The sequence below is a fragment of the Ctenocephalides felis genome, unplaced genomic scaffold, assembly GCF_003426905.1.
Source record: "Ctenocephalides felis isolate EL2017-DRISC unplaced genomic scaffold, ASM342690v1 CF-g0.4_SCAFFOLD_01604, whole genome shotgun sequence".
NCBI classification, from domain to species: domain Eukaryota; kingdom Metazoa; phylum Arthropoda; class Insecta; order Siphonaptera; family Pulicidae; genus Ctenocephalides; species Ctenocephalides felis.
Genome location: NW_020537758.1, coordinates 506,267 through 524,216, shown reverse-complemented (window position 1 = coordinate 524,216; position 17,950 = coordinate 506,267). Strand labels below are relative to the sequence as shown.

At 29.1% G+C, this 17,950-nt stretch overlaps 3 protein-coding genes across 3 annotated transcripts; 2 read left to right on the top strand and 1 right to left on the bottom strand.

Moving 5' to 3' along the window:
- Nucleotides 1-3,268: 3,268 nt before the first annotated feature.
- LOC113372693 (tigger transposable element-derived protein 4-like) lies at nucleotides 3,269-4,498 on the top strand. Its single transcript, XM_026613046.1, has one exon. The coding sequence runs from the start codon at nucleotides 3,269-3,271 to the stop codon at nucleotides 4,496-4,498; it is 1,230 nt and encodes a 409-aa protein (XP_026468831.1).
- Nucleotides 4,499-5,863: 1,365 nt separating this feature from the next.
- LOC113372692 (UPF0692 protein CG33108-like) lies at nucleotides 5,864-7,923 on the top strand. Its single transcript, XM_026613045.1, has 2 exons — nucleotides 5,864-6,379; nucleotides 7,690-7,923. The coding sequence occupies exons 1-2, from the start codon at nucleotides 5,864-5,866 to the stop codon at nucleotides 7,921-7,923; spliced, it is 750 nt and encodes a 249-aa protein (XP_026468830.1).
- Nucleotides 7,924-10,022: 2,099 nt separating this feature from the next.
- LOC113372690 (musculin-like) lies at nucleotides 10,023-17,145 on the bottom strand. Its single transcript, XM_026613043.1, has 3 exons — nucleotides 17,058-17,145; nucleotides 15,339-15,601; nucleotides 10,023-10,290 (listed from the first exon to the last, which is right to left on the bottom strand). Exons 1-3 carry the CDS (start codon nucleotides 17,143-17,145, stop codon nucleotides 10,084-10,086), a joined length of 558 nt encoding a protein of 185 aa, XP_026468828.1. The 3' UTR covers nucleotides 10,023-10,083.
- Between the last annotated feature and the right edge of the window lie 805 nt (nucleotides 17,146-17,950).

Sequence of the window (17,950 nt, the reverse complement as noted above, 5' to 3'; positions counted from 1 at the left end):
AAGATCACGAAATTGTTGTTGCAACATCCGATTTGTAACAGCGTGTGTTTGTCTCTGTCCGAGAAAAGACGAGAGACCTTGTTGTCTCTGGTTTTGTCTCTGGCTCTGCTCTGACTTTGGCTCTGGTTTTGTCTCTGCCTCTGACAGAGGAAAGAAACCCGATTGCGAACCGATAATGATAATATGGATAAATTATATGGTCAACAATTTCCAGGGAGAAGATAGAATTTATAATATAATAGATAGAATTTATGTCTATTACTCAACGCGATTTTCAACCAACATCTTCCGAACAGTTTACGACTTTTTAAATCGATTCAAAATTGTAGGTTCAAAAAAAAAAATTACACTTCACTGCGTACAAAGCTGACAAACGATAGTTTATAGTCGAGTTACATCGAATGGCTTTAAAATTTTTAAAATCGGTTCAGTCGTTTATGGGAACACGTCAACGAAGGACATAAATTGGCTTACATACACACATACTTTTTTCAAATTTGGTGTCATTCAATTCAGAATCTAACAAATCAGAATTTTTCTCGAAGACAAACTCATCCTCCGTAAAGTTATATTAATACTTAATATCTTGCGTTCATGTATATTATAATAAGTTCTTATTATAATATACATGAACGCAATAAGTTCTTATACATTTAATATTAACATTATATTTATATTAATAACTGTAGTGTTGAATATTGATTTTATTTAAAATATTATATGCCATATAAAATATGTGTAAAAAATCTGCTTAATTAATAAAAATTAAAATTTGTAAATAATCCATCAGACGTTTTTAGTTTCTGTATAATTCTGCATAAATCTTATTGGATTTATTTAAGGGGTTATTTTGATTAATCTTCTTTATTAGATACTAATGTTAATAGCATGTATTGAAACATTTATTAGAAATGCATAGTGTAGGGAGGGCACAAAAAAAATACAAGCAGTCAATGAATGTTTGTTAATTTTAATTACATGAATATATGATGATGAGTGAAATTGTGAAAATAATATTTGTTTAGGAGTTGTTGAACATAATCCACTTTGTGAACGAATATTATAGAAGTTATTAATCAGCAATTTCTCTAATGAAGGTTTATTTCTAAATGCTAATTACTAAAATAACAAACCGATCATGTCATATTTGAAGTATAAATCCATACTTATACACATTATATAAATGTGTATAATGGTCGACACTAATAAATGTGTGCATCACGAGTGTTACCATATTACTAATAAACATTATTCAAAATTGTCATATGATGTATTTATTTTTACTTAAATGCTATCTTGTACAGTATAATAAGTTATACTTCAATCGCGTATGAACCTTACGCGCACTCTTTTTTTATATAAAAGTACCCAAGATCTATTACAATACGTTAAAAGACTTAAATCTAATTATTACCTATCTAATCATACCGTACGATACCTAAGACCACCAGTTCCTACTATATATATAAATCTATATATAATTCCTATTATATGTAATCTATTACCGCTTCATACCTATTAACCTATTATATATAACATACACCCTACATATCTTTTTACCCCTTACAAACCTTACATTCTACCGTTTATACGCTATATCTTACGCTTATCTATTATCTATTGTCTCTACCCTATACTCTATTGTCTATCGCCCACACCGGGAATCGAACCCGGAGCCACCGCGTGGCAGTCCACAGCTTTAACCACTACTCTATTGGGTCCCCCACAAATAATATATTAAGGGACGCACTGTTTTTCCGCGGTGCCTTTACCTATTAATTAAGTAATTAATACTAAGGCGACGCGACGACACGCGGAAAAAGGCGACCAATCGTAGCGCTACTGTGGTCTAGTGGTTAAGGTCGCTGCCTGCCACGCAGGGGGCTCGGGTTCGATTCCCGGTAGGGTTCGGAAAAATTAGCGTTTAAGAAACATTATAGGTGTAAGATAAGAAATAATATTGGGCGTGTTATGTATATAGGGTTGTATGCGTATTAGGCGTATTGGGCATATTAGGCGTACTATATAGTTAGTTAAAAGACAAAGAATTTAAGGTTTAGGCATACGTGAATATGTTATAGGTATCTTATAAGAAATACATGTTATATGATAATCGTTAGGAGAATTTTGATACGGGTACTGTATAAAATGCATTTTTATCATATTAACAACTCTTTAAATATTATTTTATTCATGGCAAATAAAAGAAGCACGTGACATACTCCAACATTTAATTTTTGCAGCCACGAGTACAAGTTTTGCAGTTTATTAAATAATTTAAATTCAAAATAGGTATTGTTGAACTAAGAACCCAAAAATAAATTTTGCTTAAAAATACAATTTATATTTTTTCACCAATATAAAAGTATATACCAATATACATGTGCAGGCATAGATAAACAAGTGTGCAGGGTTGTCCTAGAACTCAACCAACATGTTTGTATTTATGTCTGTTCGTCACGTTGTTTTTTTTTGGATAAATTTATGAAATAAACATTATAAGAACCATGTAAATTTTTAATGCTACTATAAATATATAATTTATAATTTATCATTATATAAATATGTATAATTCATTCTTATTGTTACTTTTATTAAATTTTTACTCTTACTCTTATCAAATATTACTCTTACTCTTATTTTTTTATCTAAAATTTCATCTAAATTACTAAAATCAATTTTTATTGATTAAGTCTATTATTTGTACAAGCCGAAAAGTCAATGCAACTTGCCGTAAGGCCAAATGCCTATTAAATCCTGAATGTCCTGTTTTCGTCCTTTCGTGAATTCGCCGAAGACATAGAGATGTGCCCTCTAGTAGAACTTTCAGCTCTTGGGCAACGTTTCAAAATTTCACGACAGATGTAGACTGAAATTAAATGATCTTTCTGACAATTCTACAATTTTGACAGAATTCTTTACAAATGTGACAGTTTTGGCTAAATTTATAATTTAGATAGTTCTTTTAGTAGTGTCCTGGTTGGAAATTGTATATAATTGGTTTTTGTTCGCTAAAGTTAGGTGTGTATAGTAACAATTTGTTTCATGAGTTGTGTTTGTTATTCTAACCTAATTGTATGAACAATATGTTTAAATTATTATCATATTATGTGCCTAAATATTTTTGTAAATATAAATTAACCGATAAGTAGTTTTATTGATTTTGGAAGTGGCATCCGCTTATAACGATTTTTAACAATTTGACTTTCTGCTAAAATGCTAAATAGTTGTCTTTCCAATTCTTTTACTATTATTTCTTAAGTAAAATATGTCGTCTCCTATTCGCCGAAAGTGTTTTACAATCGAAGAGAAAAGTGCCATAATTCAGCGCCTAGAAGCAGGTGTCTCCAACGCCGAAATTTCCAAAGAATTCGGCGTCGGCCATTCCACGGTTTCTGCTATTTGGAAAAATAAAAACCGAATCGAAGAACTAGTCCAAAGAAATGTATTAAATTTGAAAAGAATCCGGGGGCCCACGCAAGTACAAATAGACCAGGCCTTGTTGCAATGGGCCCAGGAGCAGCAGAATCAGGGGATTCCCGTGAATGGGCCGATGTTAAGGAAAAAGGCGCAGTTTTTTGCTGCACAATTGAATATGCAGGATTACGTGTGCACACCGAGCTGGATAAATCGATTTAAGGCCAGGCATAACTTAAAATTTGGTAAGAATAAAAATGATGGTGCATCTGGGGACTGGTTGAAACAAATTTGGCCGAATTTGCGAGCCAAGTTTGCTGATGACCAAATTTTCATCGCTGCGGGTACTGAATTTGATAGACAAGATAAAAAATGTAGTTTTATGGTTTCTGCCAATATTAACGGAACTATCAAGAAAAATTTGTTGTATGCTAGCAACTGGGAAGAGTTTGCTCATCCTAAAGGGACAACTGTTGATTATAATTCTGAACTCACTAAATGGCTACAAATTTGGAATCGCGATTTGTGCACCGATAACAATAACATTTTGCTGTTAGTGGATAGTAGCACAAATCCCCCTCCAATTTTAGGTTTATCCAATATCACCTTAACTCCTGTACCTGATGCAATCATCCAACCTGTCCAGCAAGGCATTACAAGCACTTTAAAATCCAAAGTCCTGGACGCCACTTCTAACACTGATATCATATCAATTTTATCCGAATCTTGGCAAAAACTACCAGACTCAGTAATATCTGATTTATCCAAAAGCGCCGGATTTTTATCACCCACAGATTTGGAAGATTATGATCCTTTATCGTTTTGCGAGACAACTGAAGACTCCTGCAAACCGGAAGAAATTTCTGCAGAACATTTGGATAGTCCGGAAATTAAATCGGAATCGGAAATTGATATCCAAACTGGTCCGACTATCGAAGAAGCCTTGAAGGCTGCGGAGACTTTAAATATTTTTGTTCATTCGAATTTTGAGGACGAGACTATGATAGAAGCCATGGTTAAAATATACACTTTAATAAGGGATAGTTATTCCAATGGAAAAAATTCCAATGGGGATAGTTAATAAATATACACCGATATAAATTTAAAGATTCTTTATATAAAATTATTTAAACAAAATTTGCCAATGTTAAATTAAATTGTTGCTATAAACATGACGAAAAATAAATCTCGGTCGTTATATGCGGATTTTAATGTAAAATGTATATAAAGCTAAAATTTTTGTAAAAACTTTGTAATAAACATGTTAAGTAATAAATATTTTTGAAAACAGTTTTTTTTTTTAAATTTCAATTAATATATACATATTTAACAAGCTTTTTTATTTCTTAATTAGTTTAAGGGAGTAGTTTTGAACGAAAAATCACGAAATATCACGTGGGGGAGGAAGGAGTACCACGTGTTTTTATTTTTCACCTGCTTTTTTTTAAAAAAAACCAAACATTTTCAAAAAAATCTAAAATTTTACAATTTTTTCTTAACTAAAAATACACTTAATGTTTGGTGGGGGAGGTGGGATAATTTTAAATTACCCTACCAAGAAAGAGAGTGGGTCCAAAAATCTTAAAAAAAATCGATCACGTGATTAATGGGCGCCCTCTTTACAAAAAAACAACTGAACTAATTTCAAAAATTTAAAAGCCATTTTAACAAAATTTTATAAGTATACTTTTTGGCTGGTTTTACGCGATGATCAGACGGGCCGTTTCTTTATAATAGTAAATAAGTACAGAAATTCTTGACAAAAATTTTAAACCGATTTTAAATATTCAAAAGCAAAAATATTAATTGCAAGTCGTACTGATTAGTTTTTTTGTTTAAGATCGTTTGAGACGTTTCTTTGCCATCAATTTCAATGAAACTAGTTTGTTCAAATTCAATACTTGGAATATTATGCCAAGAAATTAGGACTTTTCTTAAATAATTTTTAGAATTTAAACTATTTGTTGAATATAACTTTATTGCTTGAAAAGTTTACACAAAATTAAATAATCTGCCTTATTTTCTAATATCATAACTCCTACAGCAACTTTGTATACTTATAAATCACTCTTAAATGAATAAATTGATTTTTTAGTTGTATTCGTCAATTTTTGCACATAACTATCAAGATAATTGCATATAATTATAGCACATAATTATTGCACATAATTATTAAGAATTTAATGCAACTTGCCTTTAGGCAGTTTCACCTAATTTAGGAATAATTTTTTAATCTTTTGAACTTTACTTGAGTATGAGGTAGGAGACAATTGTGACAAATAAATTGCCAGGAAGAAAATTCATAAACAAAAGGTTTTGTTCAGAAAGCATAATTATCTATTTTAAATTAATATAAGTTGCAAAATGCACGTTATCAGCGGATTCTACTACCAAATCTCTATGATGTACCTTTAAAATTTAAAACGAAATCCAATAATTTTCAGCCATGTCAATTTCCCCGCCAGTCGCCCCACCGTTACCGCCCCAATTCGACGCCCCCTTAATAACTTTGCAAGACTTCGAAAACAAGGACCTGTCCACAAACGGCTGCCTGTGGGCCTCACAATTTCCAGAGCTCCAATGGACCTGCAATATCCACAAAATATCACAGGACAGACCTCCAATAAAATGCACTTACAGGAAATTTCAACCCCAGAAACAGGTAGGACCCACCTGCGGCCTTGTGGCCCTTTCGATACTCTTGGGAAATAAAGTCACGGCCGAAGAATTATTGACCCAGGCCAGGGGTAAAGGATACAGTATTAATGGAGAGATGTTCAGTGCTAAATATTTGCTGGATTTGTTGGAAGAGAATTTAGACAGGGGCGAATTCGGGGAGGGTTGTAAAGTTTGGTTGCACGAAGGTTCTATAGAGACTGTTGATGTTATGCAGTTTTTGCTGGAAGGAGGAGCTATGCTCGTACCGTATCCTTTTGATAAAAATAAGTCTTGTAAAACAGGTGTAAGTAGAATTTTACCTTAAGGGGGAGCGTGCTTTAGAGGCTTTAAAAAATCGATCTTTTAGCTAAAATTTCCAAAACTAGCCAAGAATATCCCTGAATTTCAGAAACAAATTCAAATTATTTTCGGAGTTACAGAAGAAAGCCGAACGAAATCTTCGACGCGCGATTTCTCAATTTTTCATTTTTTCGATTTTATAAAATTGATTGTAATCAGGATTAAATTCTCTCCTATTTGAAACTAAAAAACCCTTAAGAAACGTTATGATTAACCCACCTTTTAAACAATCTTGAGTGAAATTTTTTATCAATGATTTTTTAAGTTGGAAAAAATTGGTGAATTTCTCACTTTTTAACTTCCCGAAGGAGAAGTTTGTTTTCATCAAAAAATCCGACTCGCTAATTTTATGTCTTCTCGACGTTTCAAGCCATTCTGAATCGAATGAGACCAAATTTAAGGAAAAAGTATGTGTGTGTGTGTGAACAGATTTTTTGCCGTAAATCGATGTTTTCTCAAAAATGGCTGGACCGATTTCAAAAATTTAAAAGCCAATCGATGTATTTCGATAAGGACTATCGTTTGTCAGTTTTGTGAGACGATCTGCCGTGCCGTTTCTTTGTAAATCGCAGAAAAGTTATAAATTTTGACAAACGCTAAAAAAACGAAACCAATTTTTGCAAACTTTGACGAATTTTTAAAGTTAAACGAGTTGTCGTAGGGCCGTAATATTTTAGTATGATCTAGAAGAAGATGATGGTATGTACCGTCAAAAAAATAATAATAAAAATCGTCGGATTTTTTTTTTTAAACACCTTATTACAAGAAAACGGCCCGGCCGATCTCTACCAAAAACTAATCAGCACGATTCCCAACCAATATCTTTCGAACGGTTTTAGATTTTTCGAATCGATTCAGAATTGTGGGCTAAAACGTGGACGAAAAATTCTTCTCTTTTTTGCGATTTACAAAGAAACGGCTCGGCCGATCGCAAAACTGACAAACGATAGTTCTCGAGATACATCGAATGGTTTTTTTGAAATTGGTCCAGCCGTTTTTGAGAAAACGTCGATTTACGGCAAAAAATCTATTCACATGTACACACACACATACACACACATACATTTCCCCTAAATTTGGTCTCATTTGATTCAGAATGGCTTGAAACGTCAAGAAAACATAAAAGCAGCGAATCGGATTTTTTGATGAAAACATAAACTTCTCCTTCGGGAAGTTAATTATACTAAAAGCCTATCTGGTAATGAGAATAAGTCTATTACCCTATGTCTATTACCCTTAACCCGTTCCTCACAGTTACGACGCCTGGTACAATCACTCCCCCTGCCAGGCCAACGGCAACAAGGCCCACTGGGCCCTAGTCTGCGGCATAGTGATCCCCCAAGGGCAGATGGCCAGGGTGCTCGCCTGGCATGGAAAATCGCAGAGGCTGGCCATCTGGGAATTGGCCGATCTCAGTCTGAGCAATTCCAACCTGAACGAGTTCAGCCCCAACAGGGAGAGGGACGGGAAGGAGTACATTTTGCCTGATGGGGGCATCAATGGGCCTTTAGGGATCTGTGGGAGGTGTATTATGATCGAAGGGTTTAGGGATGCGGCGGTTAAGATTTGCTCATGAGGGGGGATGGGGATACATGGAATTTGTGGAGTATGATTTTAATGGAAATAACTAAAAACTAAACTAAAAAAGTTTTGCAATATGGTTATGATATTTTTTCGTCGATTTTTTGTATTTTGATTTTAATTTTCTATAGTGATTTTTGAGTAGACGAAATTGTTACATACATATTAAGAAATGTTGTAGAATTTTTTTTTCATAAGTTTACCAAATATTTCATTCATATCACTCAAGTTTTTTTGAAGTTACAGAATTGTTAAAAATATGATACTGGTATAAATATTCTTTATTTAATTATTATTCTTTAATATTCAGTAACAGTTGATTCTATTTGATACATAGGAAAAACAATTTTTCTTAAACTTTTATTTATGTTCAAAATTTTTTTTTATTTTTTTTATACAAATGAATTTATAACAAAAACTTTTCTTTTATCTTAGTTTTTAAAATAACATTTACATATATAACTTAGGGGGCATCTATTGATTACGTGATCGATTTTTTAGTTTGGTCGTGATTTTTTGAATTTTCGAAAAAAACGTAAAATTTGTTTTTTTTTGAAAATTTGGGCAAAAAATAAATACACGTGATATCTTACTAGACCCCTTTCTACTTAACGTGATTTTTTGCGATTTTTTTTTTGTCTGAAATCATTGAATTTAGGCTTATTTTTGGTTAAAATTATTCCATAAATCACATGTCTCCAAAAAAATGCTTGTCGTATTACATTTTATTATTTATTTTAATATTTTGATTTATCGAGTTCCAACTTTATTTAAATAATTGAATTTATTATTTATTATATGGAAAATTCATATTCGGTTTGTTTTAATTTTATATTTTTAAGTTTGACGTTTATTTTTGTATCTTATGAAAATAATAAACTTTAAAAAAATTATAAATACGAGTTACTACTTTTATTAATTAATCCATAATAGATATATTTTTGCCTTATAATAAAATCTAAAAGACTATTCAAAATTGTTTATAATTTTTATTTTATTAAATTATTGCACATTAAAACAACTGCAATTTCAATAATAATAATAATAATATAATAATAATAATAATAATAATTAATAATTGAAATATGTTTATTTTTCGTTAAATTAATTTCATAAATCACATGTCTCCAAAAAAATGTGTGTCGTATAATATTTTATTATTTTTTTTAACATTTTGATTTACGAGTTTCAATTTTATTTAAATAATTGAATATATTTTGAGAAAATTCATATTTGGTTTGTTATAATTTTATATTTTTAAGTTTGACGTTTATTTTTGTATCTTATGAAAATAATAAACTTTAAAAAAATTCATCTCTACTTTTATTAAAGTTATATTTTTGCATAATAATGAAACCTAAAAGACCATTCTAAATTGTTTATAATTTTTATTTTATTAATTTATTGCACATGGTTTTAGTATTATTTTGATAGGTAATAAAAGTATTAAAATAAATTATAATAATAATAATTACTGAATTAAACATATGTTAAAAATATCGTTCACACGATACAACTAATTTAATTAAAAGTAAGATATAATTAGGAAAAATTATTAAAGATATTATTTACAATTTATTGTATGAATGAAAATTTAATTAAAATATTTGCAGAGTCAGTCAGCATCAATAAAAAAATACAATAAATGAACTAAAAAAGTAATGAATAGTGCTTTGAATTATATTTAAGTCCAAATAATTCAAAATAAAAGATTTTTAACAAAGTATAAAGAATACTAAGATAAGTTTTTTATATTGAATCTACAAGTTTAAAATAACTCTTGAAATCTTTGGTTAAAATTTTAGATAAATTTTTATATAATAACAATTATATAATAAAAATTCTTATCGAATATAAATAATTCTAAACAAGATCCAAACCAATCTCTGTAATGCAATCGAAACTTCTTCCTCAGCATCTTTTAAATTTACTATTTAATTTTAATAATAATTTTCTTTTTTTAATTTTCCTATTTAATTTCAATAATTATTTTCTTCCTTCCATCTGCCTTTGTTTTCAATTACCAAATTGTTTAAATAATAAATATTAATAATCTTATCCATATTACTACGTGTACATAATATTGTTGTGTCCAATCGCGCTATTTCTATTCCCTAAGAAATCCCTTTGGTGTCCAGAAATTCCATTTGTCTGGTTCATATTTGTTGATAAAATTTCCCAATTTTCACGATGATTTATGTTTTGATTTTCCGAATAGTTTTGTTGAGAATTTGCCAATGATCCTGAACCTGGTTGAAATGAAAAGGGCCACGTCTGGAAAAAATAAATAGTAATTGATAAATGTTTAATAATTCATAACAAAAACTTTCCCTTTATCTTAGTTTTCAAAATAATATTCAGGTATATAACTGACACCAAAAAAATTGATTTAGGCTTATTTTTGGTTAAAATAATTTCATAAATCACATGTCTCCAAAAAATGTTTTATTATTATTTTATTTTATTATTATTTTTAATATTTGATTTATTTCCAACTTTATTTAAATAATTGAATTTTTAATAGAGAAAATTCATATTCGGTTTGTTAATATTTCGAGACGTTAATAAATATTGCAGAAACTATGAATATTCTTAAAATAAATAGAATTTGTAAAAGAATTTATATTTAAGAATAAAAACAAAAATATGGTATTTTCCCTAGATTTTGCGTGTGCACTTTAACCTAAAACGAGGTGTTGATCCAGGTTGCGGGTGCTTTGTAGGAAAAAACTTACTAATATTTATTTCGAAAGAAAAACGCAACTAGTGGGGTGTATGGCATCGTGTTTTAAGGCAAATTGCTGGAACTTCCCGTACCGTAACGAAATGTTCAAGAAATATTGAATGTTTTCAAATAGATTATTATAAATATTGTAACATTGTCTAATATTTATAAGAATTATATGAACTGAATTGCAATGTTGAAATAATTTATTTAAAGTATATAAGTGTATTTTAGAACTTTAGCAAGCATTAAAATTAAAATCTGAATTATTTTCGGTATAAAACAAACAAAAATTTAGAAAAAAATTAAATAAATTTTTATTCAAAAGCAATTGTTTTGCCAAGTTATTTGAATCATTCAAATCGGATGCTTATTTTTCTCCAAAACTGCTATTTTTTGCACATTTAGCTCCGTATCTCCGAAACGGCTGGACCTGCTTTTGCCAAAATCTAATCAGCACATCTCCCTTTCAATAGGAATCGAATGTTTTTTTAAATTTCTAAAGTCTGTTCATTCATACACTCACAAACACATCTATTTTTTCTGAGATATGCCAAAATGTTCAGAAATCTCTGAAACGTGAAGATATGCAAAAATTTCATATTTATACAATTAAATTGTACGAAAAATATTGTATATTGTAATATTATTGAGATACTCTTATAATTAAATTATTTATAATTCAATTTTGTAAAAATTATTAGCTATTTTTCAATATTATTGGGATGCTTTAATTGTTAAATAGATAATAATTATGATAACAAATGAGTATTAAATATATATTTAATTAATAATTAAATTGCCGGAGTGGTAAGAAAAAAATATTTTGTTGTTGATAAACGAAATAATATAAATTTTATTCATATATAATATTCATATTCCGGAATAGATACCTAAACTACTGAACCGATTTTAAATTTTATGGGCACCGTGTCCATTTATATCGAACTTAGATTAAAGGCAATATTAAAAATCTCAGTTTATATTTGAAATATTGGAATATAAAAAAGATTAGTCAATTTAATTTAATTTAATTTAATCAACAAAACACTATGAAATGACGGTTATCAATGTTTCTGAAAACTTTGACATAAATCGATTTATGATTTACATTTCATTGAGTAAAAACACTAAATATTTTCCCCTATTCACGTTAACCTGAAACAACGCGCTGATTCAGGTTGCAATCACTTTCGGGCAAAAACTTGCCTAACACTGTATTTACACTTTTCGACTTCTTTTGTAATATTTTTCTTACATTATATACTTAGCTATTTTATCCTTATTAGTAAAAGTAAATTTTGTGATATATTTAGCTTCTTTGTTCACTCGAACGTCATCGGTTTTAAGACAAAGTGTTTATTTGTTTCTGCGAGTATGTATTTTTGTTTGATTGCGTTTCGTTTAATGTTTGGGTTAGAGGATTCTCTTTTGTATTCGGGTGTTGAAGCATTACGAGATGTAAATAGTTGTATATATATATATATATATATATATATATATATATATATATAATTGTGTATGTTGGGAAAATCGGTACGAAGCGGAAACGTCGCTCTGGCTTCCCTGGATCTCGGATCTCGGCCAAAGGCAACAGCTGGGAACATTTGCCTTCCTTTGGTTCAACTTCCTTTTTTCTTTGGCGCGAGCTTAACGACACAATTAACATATTACATACGACTCATCGCTCGAAATACATTATTTTCAAACTTTCATCCATAATAATAATATCCACCTTAATAGCAAAGTCTAAAAGTTTACTGCAAATCTAATGATACTATAAAAATGTAGGTACTTGATGATGAAATTGAAATATGAGATAAGATCTTCCATTCTAACTCGGCTTGATTAATTTTTTTTTCTTTACAATTTTATTTATTTTATTTATATATATACATTATTTTTACATCTCTGTCAGACGGAGGTGCCTGGTATAAGAGATTATAAAACATATTTTATATATACATTTCATTTGACTATTTCACTATTATAATATCTATTATAATTGAAATATCTTTATATTTTATATTTTTTATCTTTATATTAAATACGGCGTCAGGGAAAGTTTTTCCCTAAAAGTACTCGCAACCTGGGTCGGTGCGCCATTTTAGGTTAACGTGCACGCGCACAATCTAGGGAAAATAATTAGTGTTTGATTTATTGCATGGCTAAAAGTTTAAAAAATTATTCAATGTTATATATTTAATGAAATCACCATAAACTCGTTTTGTTTAAAATGATAGACCAGTTTTAAAAATAAAATATATATTTATAAATTGAATATTAATAAATCAAATAATATTCAGTTTTTTTGCTTTTGGTTTTATAATGGTAACTGAATCAGATACAATTTTATATTTTCTATATATATATATATATATATATATATATATATATATATCCTTGTCATTTCTTCCTGATGATAATTTCACGCATCATTAAAATCCGTTCGAAAGTTTCTTGTCATTTTCGTGGTGAAAATATAGACCCATTACAAGGAATTTGACCCTATTTGTAATATATTACGACCCCTAAAGGCACTTCAAACGACATTGACAAATTGTCGACGTCGTCGAAAGATTAAAAAGGTGTCGAAAGGATTTTTGCCCATATTTAACATACATAGAATATATTTATATATATATATATATATATATATGTGTGTGTGTATGTATATGTATACATAATAAAATTTTCAACCAAAGTATCAAAGTAAATGTAATTTTTTAAATTTTAATTACCCTTACAAAATTTTTGAATTTTAATTTAAATCATCTTCATAGCGATACAAATAATTTAATTATTATAATATAAATATAGTAACATTTAGATTTTAATCCGTTATTAAATAAATTATTTATATGAACTAAACTTAATTTTAATCAGAAAATTGATTCCACTATTTTTAGGACAATACACGGATATAATTTAAAAGTGAAGTAGATGTTAAACAATACTAAGCAATGATAGTACATAAATGTGAAATTAAAAGGCATATGTGTGAAAAAATAGTCCAAAACCATGATATAAATGCTAAGGACAAAAATAATGGAGAAACTAACTTTAGTTTTCATTTAATGGTCTTGAGGCCTAAAAAAATTATCATTTTATATTTGTAAAGTGTATTTTTTATACAAATTGTTTATTAAGAAATTCGTTTATCTAAAGATGCTGCAACGTTTGAAAATCTTATTCCTTCTTTCATTTCAAAGTTGACATATTAAAAATAAAGAAAACAATCCCGAAACGTCTTAATTTCACCAATCTAGAGATATTTTCTTAAGAATTTTGCTTACGGGTTTTGAAATCCATACCAATCTTTCACACTTTTAGCGTAAAGCACTTCTTAAATAAAATAAAACACATCTTTTTTAATGGAAATATAAACCGAGCATAAAAGTGTAATTTTTTAGTTCACAATTTTAAATCGATTATAAAAATTCAAAAACGTTGCAAGATATTGATTGGGAATCGTGCTGATTAGTTTTTGGTGAAGACCGGCCGAGCCGTTTCTTCGTAATTAATTGTGAAAGCCTTTTTGATGATTTTAATTGAACTTTTTGATTTTTAAGATTCCGAAAGAGAATCTTCTTTTTTCTCGACGTTTCAAGTCATTTTGAATCGAATGAGACCAAATTTGGAAAAAGTATGTATACGTGTATGTATGTAAACCGATTTTTGACCTTTTGTCAACGTTTTCTCAAAAACGGCTGAACCGATTTCAAAAAATTAAACGTCATTCGATGTAACTCGATAAGGAGTTTTGTGCGACGATCGGCCGAGCCGTTTCTTTAATTAGTAGAAAGGTGTAAAATTTTTTGACCACGTTTTAGCCCACAAATTTGAATCGATTTTGAAAATTTAAAAACTGTTTGAGAGAAAGAGTTGATCAGTTTTTGGTAAAGATCAGCCGGGCCGTTTTTTTTGTAATTAAATGTTGATTCTTTTTGACGATCGATTCCGTAGTCTGAAACAGCATAGTAAAATATTATAGGCTTGCGATACGCAGTTGAATTGTAAAAATTCATCAAAGTTTAGAATTTGGCCTCGTGCTTCCGAAGTTCTAAAAAGAATCTGTGCCGAGGCCCGAGGGTATGTCTATGTACGTTTTTGGTGTTTCGTAGTTAGCTATTGATTACAGTAAACTTTAGCGTTTAGACTGTTTTGTATTGGAGCACTTTTCCAATTTTGTAAAAACTATTGAAAAATGTGAAAATGCCGCCAAGCTAAGCACAGTATAACTGAAAATGTCGCACAAAATTATTTGCAAATGAGCTTAGACTGTGACTATACGGGAGCACTTTTTCAATTTTGTGTAAATTAGGCAACTATTTTTTTTTTAAATTGAATTTGAAATGAAATGACGATTGTTAATGTTCTTTCTGGAGATAAATTGATTTATGATTTCCATTTGATTTGCTCAGATATATAACGAAATAGCAAAAATAATGAAACAATAACAGTATTTGTAATAATATATTTGAAAACGTTTAAAATTTCTCGCATATTTCATAACGATACGGAAAGTTCCAGCAATTTGCCTTAAGGCACGATGCCATACACTACTAGTTCTTATTATTACTATTATTATTATTACCAGTGTGATCGGGTGCACCGCCCCGTCCGCCGTACTGTTGATCCCTTCCGTGAATCCGTCGAGCGCCCTGTCCTCCTTGAGGGCGTTCCTCAGGTGGGCGATGTAGCTGGTGGCCAGCCTGAGCGTGTCCAGCTTGGACAGCTTGGTGTCGGCGGGCACCCAGGGCAGCGTCGTCTTTAGGCGACAGAAGGCGCGCGACAGCACCCTCATTCGGGCTCTTTCGCGGGCGTTCGCGGCGTTGCGCTGCTGCGGCGGACTCTTACCTGGAGGATAGAGATAAATGAATTAACATATTTCATTTAATCTTTCTCGTATTTTGAAAATGTATTTTATTTAAGAGTGGACGTAAGAAGCTTAGAAAACACAGAACGCACATATGTTTAGAACAGATTCTTATTAGAATTGGTCAAACGTGCGGCGAAATTCTAAACTTTGATAACTTTTATAATTTAAATGCTGATCGTAGGCCTATAATATTGCAGTATGTTATTCCAGACTATATAATCTATCGTCATATAAAATTTCAACAAAATCGTCGAAAATTAATTGTCAACAATTAATTACAAAGAAACGGCCAGACCGAACGCGATTCCCAATCAATATCTTTTGAACAGTTTTTAAACTTTTAAATTCGATCCAAAATTGTGCTAAAACTGAATGACAAATTTCACACTTTTTGCTAATTACAAAGAAACGGCTCGACCGATCGTCGCACAAAACTGATAAACTATAATCCTTATCCAGTTACATCGAACGACTTGTAAATTTTTGAAATTGGTTTAACCGTTTATGTTAAAAAGTCGAATAAACATTTACATATACATACACATACACATATAGTTTTTTCAAATTTGTTTTCATTCGATTCAGAATGACTTGAAACGTCGGGGTTAACATAAAATTAGTAAATCGTTTTTTTTTCACTAAAACAAACTTTTCACTTTCAATAATTAACATATATTAGTTTTTAGTTAAATTTTCTGTAAGAGCGAATTAATATTTTTTTAAGTATATTAATAAATGTGTAATTTATTTTGTATTTTTAAAATTTACTATTTTTTTATATTTTAACTTTTACGATAATTCTTGTAGAATTATTGAAGAGTAACTTGTTTTTTAACATAAAAATTACCATAGTAATAAAATATTTTATTTGATTATTTTATTCAACTTTGCTTAATATACTTCGATAATTAATAATAATAATAATTTGAATAATCTGCCTGCACTAAAGTATAATTTGAAATTTTAATTAATTTTTATAAATGCATATCATATATATGAATTCCATAATATTTTCTATAATATTTTAGGTGGTTGATTTTCATCTTATAAATTACAAATAACACAAAACATTCAATTTTTTAATAATCAATTTTAAAGAAAATGCCCGAATGAAACAAAGAAATTCAACAGTACAAAATAATTTACTTTTTTTACTGAAAATTTAACTTATACATGAATAATACAATTAAATTAAATTAAATTATTTATATTATACTTAAGTAAACAAACATGCAAATATCGTGTTCTGAATATTTTAATGAATTGAATTATAATTATTAATAGTACCATGGTTAGTTTTTTTTTGTTTAAAAGCAATGATTCAGCATGACTTATATAAACATCGAATGAATGTTCCAGTGAAAATGTAATTTCTTCAATATTTTATAAGTATATATATATATATATATATTATTTAAATTAATTTTTACTAACCACTCGATCCTGAATTTGAAATTTCATCATCGAAACTATCATCAGCTGAATATTGCTCAATCGATTGACGACGCTTAAGTTTTGGCATTTATATTATTTATCACAATAATCACATAATAATAATAATAAAATATTTTTTTATAATTATTTAAATAATTCACTCGTCGCAATAATTATTAAGTTTAAATACACAATTTTATTCAACAAACAATAATGAGTATTGTAACGAATTTTCACTTGATATAATTATATATAGGGACATATATATTAAATATTTATATCAGTAAGTAATATTTAGTAACTAATTTACATAACATTATTATGAATAATATTTATTTATTCAGTAGAAATCACAATCATTTTGTGATTGTTTTGTGTCACTAAATTTTGTCCTTAAATTAAACTAATTTATTATAAACTGAATTTTTTTAACAACATCACAAGCACCAATTTCAATTAATGATTTTCATTATTTATAATGATTATTAAATTATTTATTTTATTTAATTGTTAACAAAATAGTATTTTATTGGATTAATTATAAACTAGTCAGTTGCCTTTGGAAATCAATATTTTTAATATGCAATAATAGTTAAATTTTACACTTTTTATAAATTTTCTTTATTTACCAATTTAGATTTATTTTCTTCCATTTATTTTTTTACAAAAATGTATTTTTTATCTTATTTTTTCTCATTCGGTTATCTCTCGAACAATCTTGTACAATACTAATCTCTCTTACGAAATCTTAAGATGTTTTAATTAGACGTATTAATGTCTGGGCGGAGTTTGGGTTCAAATACATTCTCAAATGTGTAAATAACATTTGTATATGTATATTATATATGTATTTATATATATTCATGTTTCTGGGAACGCCCCTCTCTTGTAAA

Excerpts from the sequence above, each read along its gene's own strand:
- LOC113372693 (XM_026613046.1), top strand. The coding sequence starts at position 3,269 with ATGTCGTCTCCTATTCGCCGAAAGTGTTTTACAATCGAAGAGAAAAGT.
- LOC113372692 (XM_026613045.1), top strand. The coding sequence starts at position 5,864 with ATGTCAATTTCCCCGCCAGTCGCCCCACCGTTACCGCCCCAATTCGAC. Across the intron at positions 6,380-7,689 it reads ATAAGTCTTGTAAAACAGGT|TTACGACGCCTGGTACAATC; the intron begins GTAAGTAGAATT and ends CGTTCCTCACAG.
- LOC113372690 (XM_026613043.1), bottom strand. The coding sequence starts at position 17,145 with ATGCCAAAACTTAAGCGTCGTCAATCGATTGAGCAATATTCAGCTGAT. Across the intron at positions 15,602-17,057 it reads TTCAAATTCAGGATCGAGTG|GTAAGAGTCCGCCGCAGCAG; the intron begins GTTAGTAAAAAT and ends TCTATCCTCCAG. Across the intron at positions 10,291-15,338 it reads CGGTGCACCCGATCACACTG|ACGTGGCCCTTTTCATTTCA; the intron begins GTAATAATAATA and ends TATTTTTTCCAG.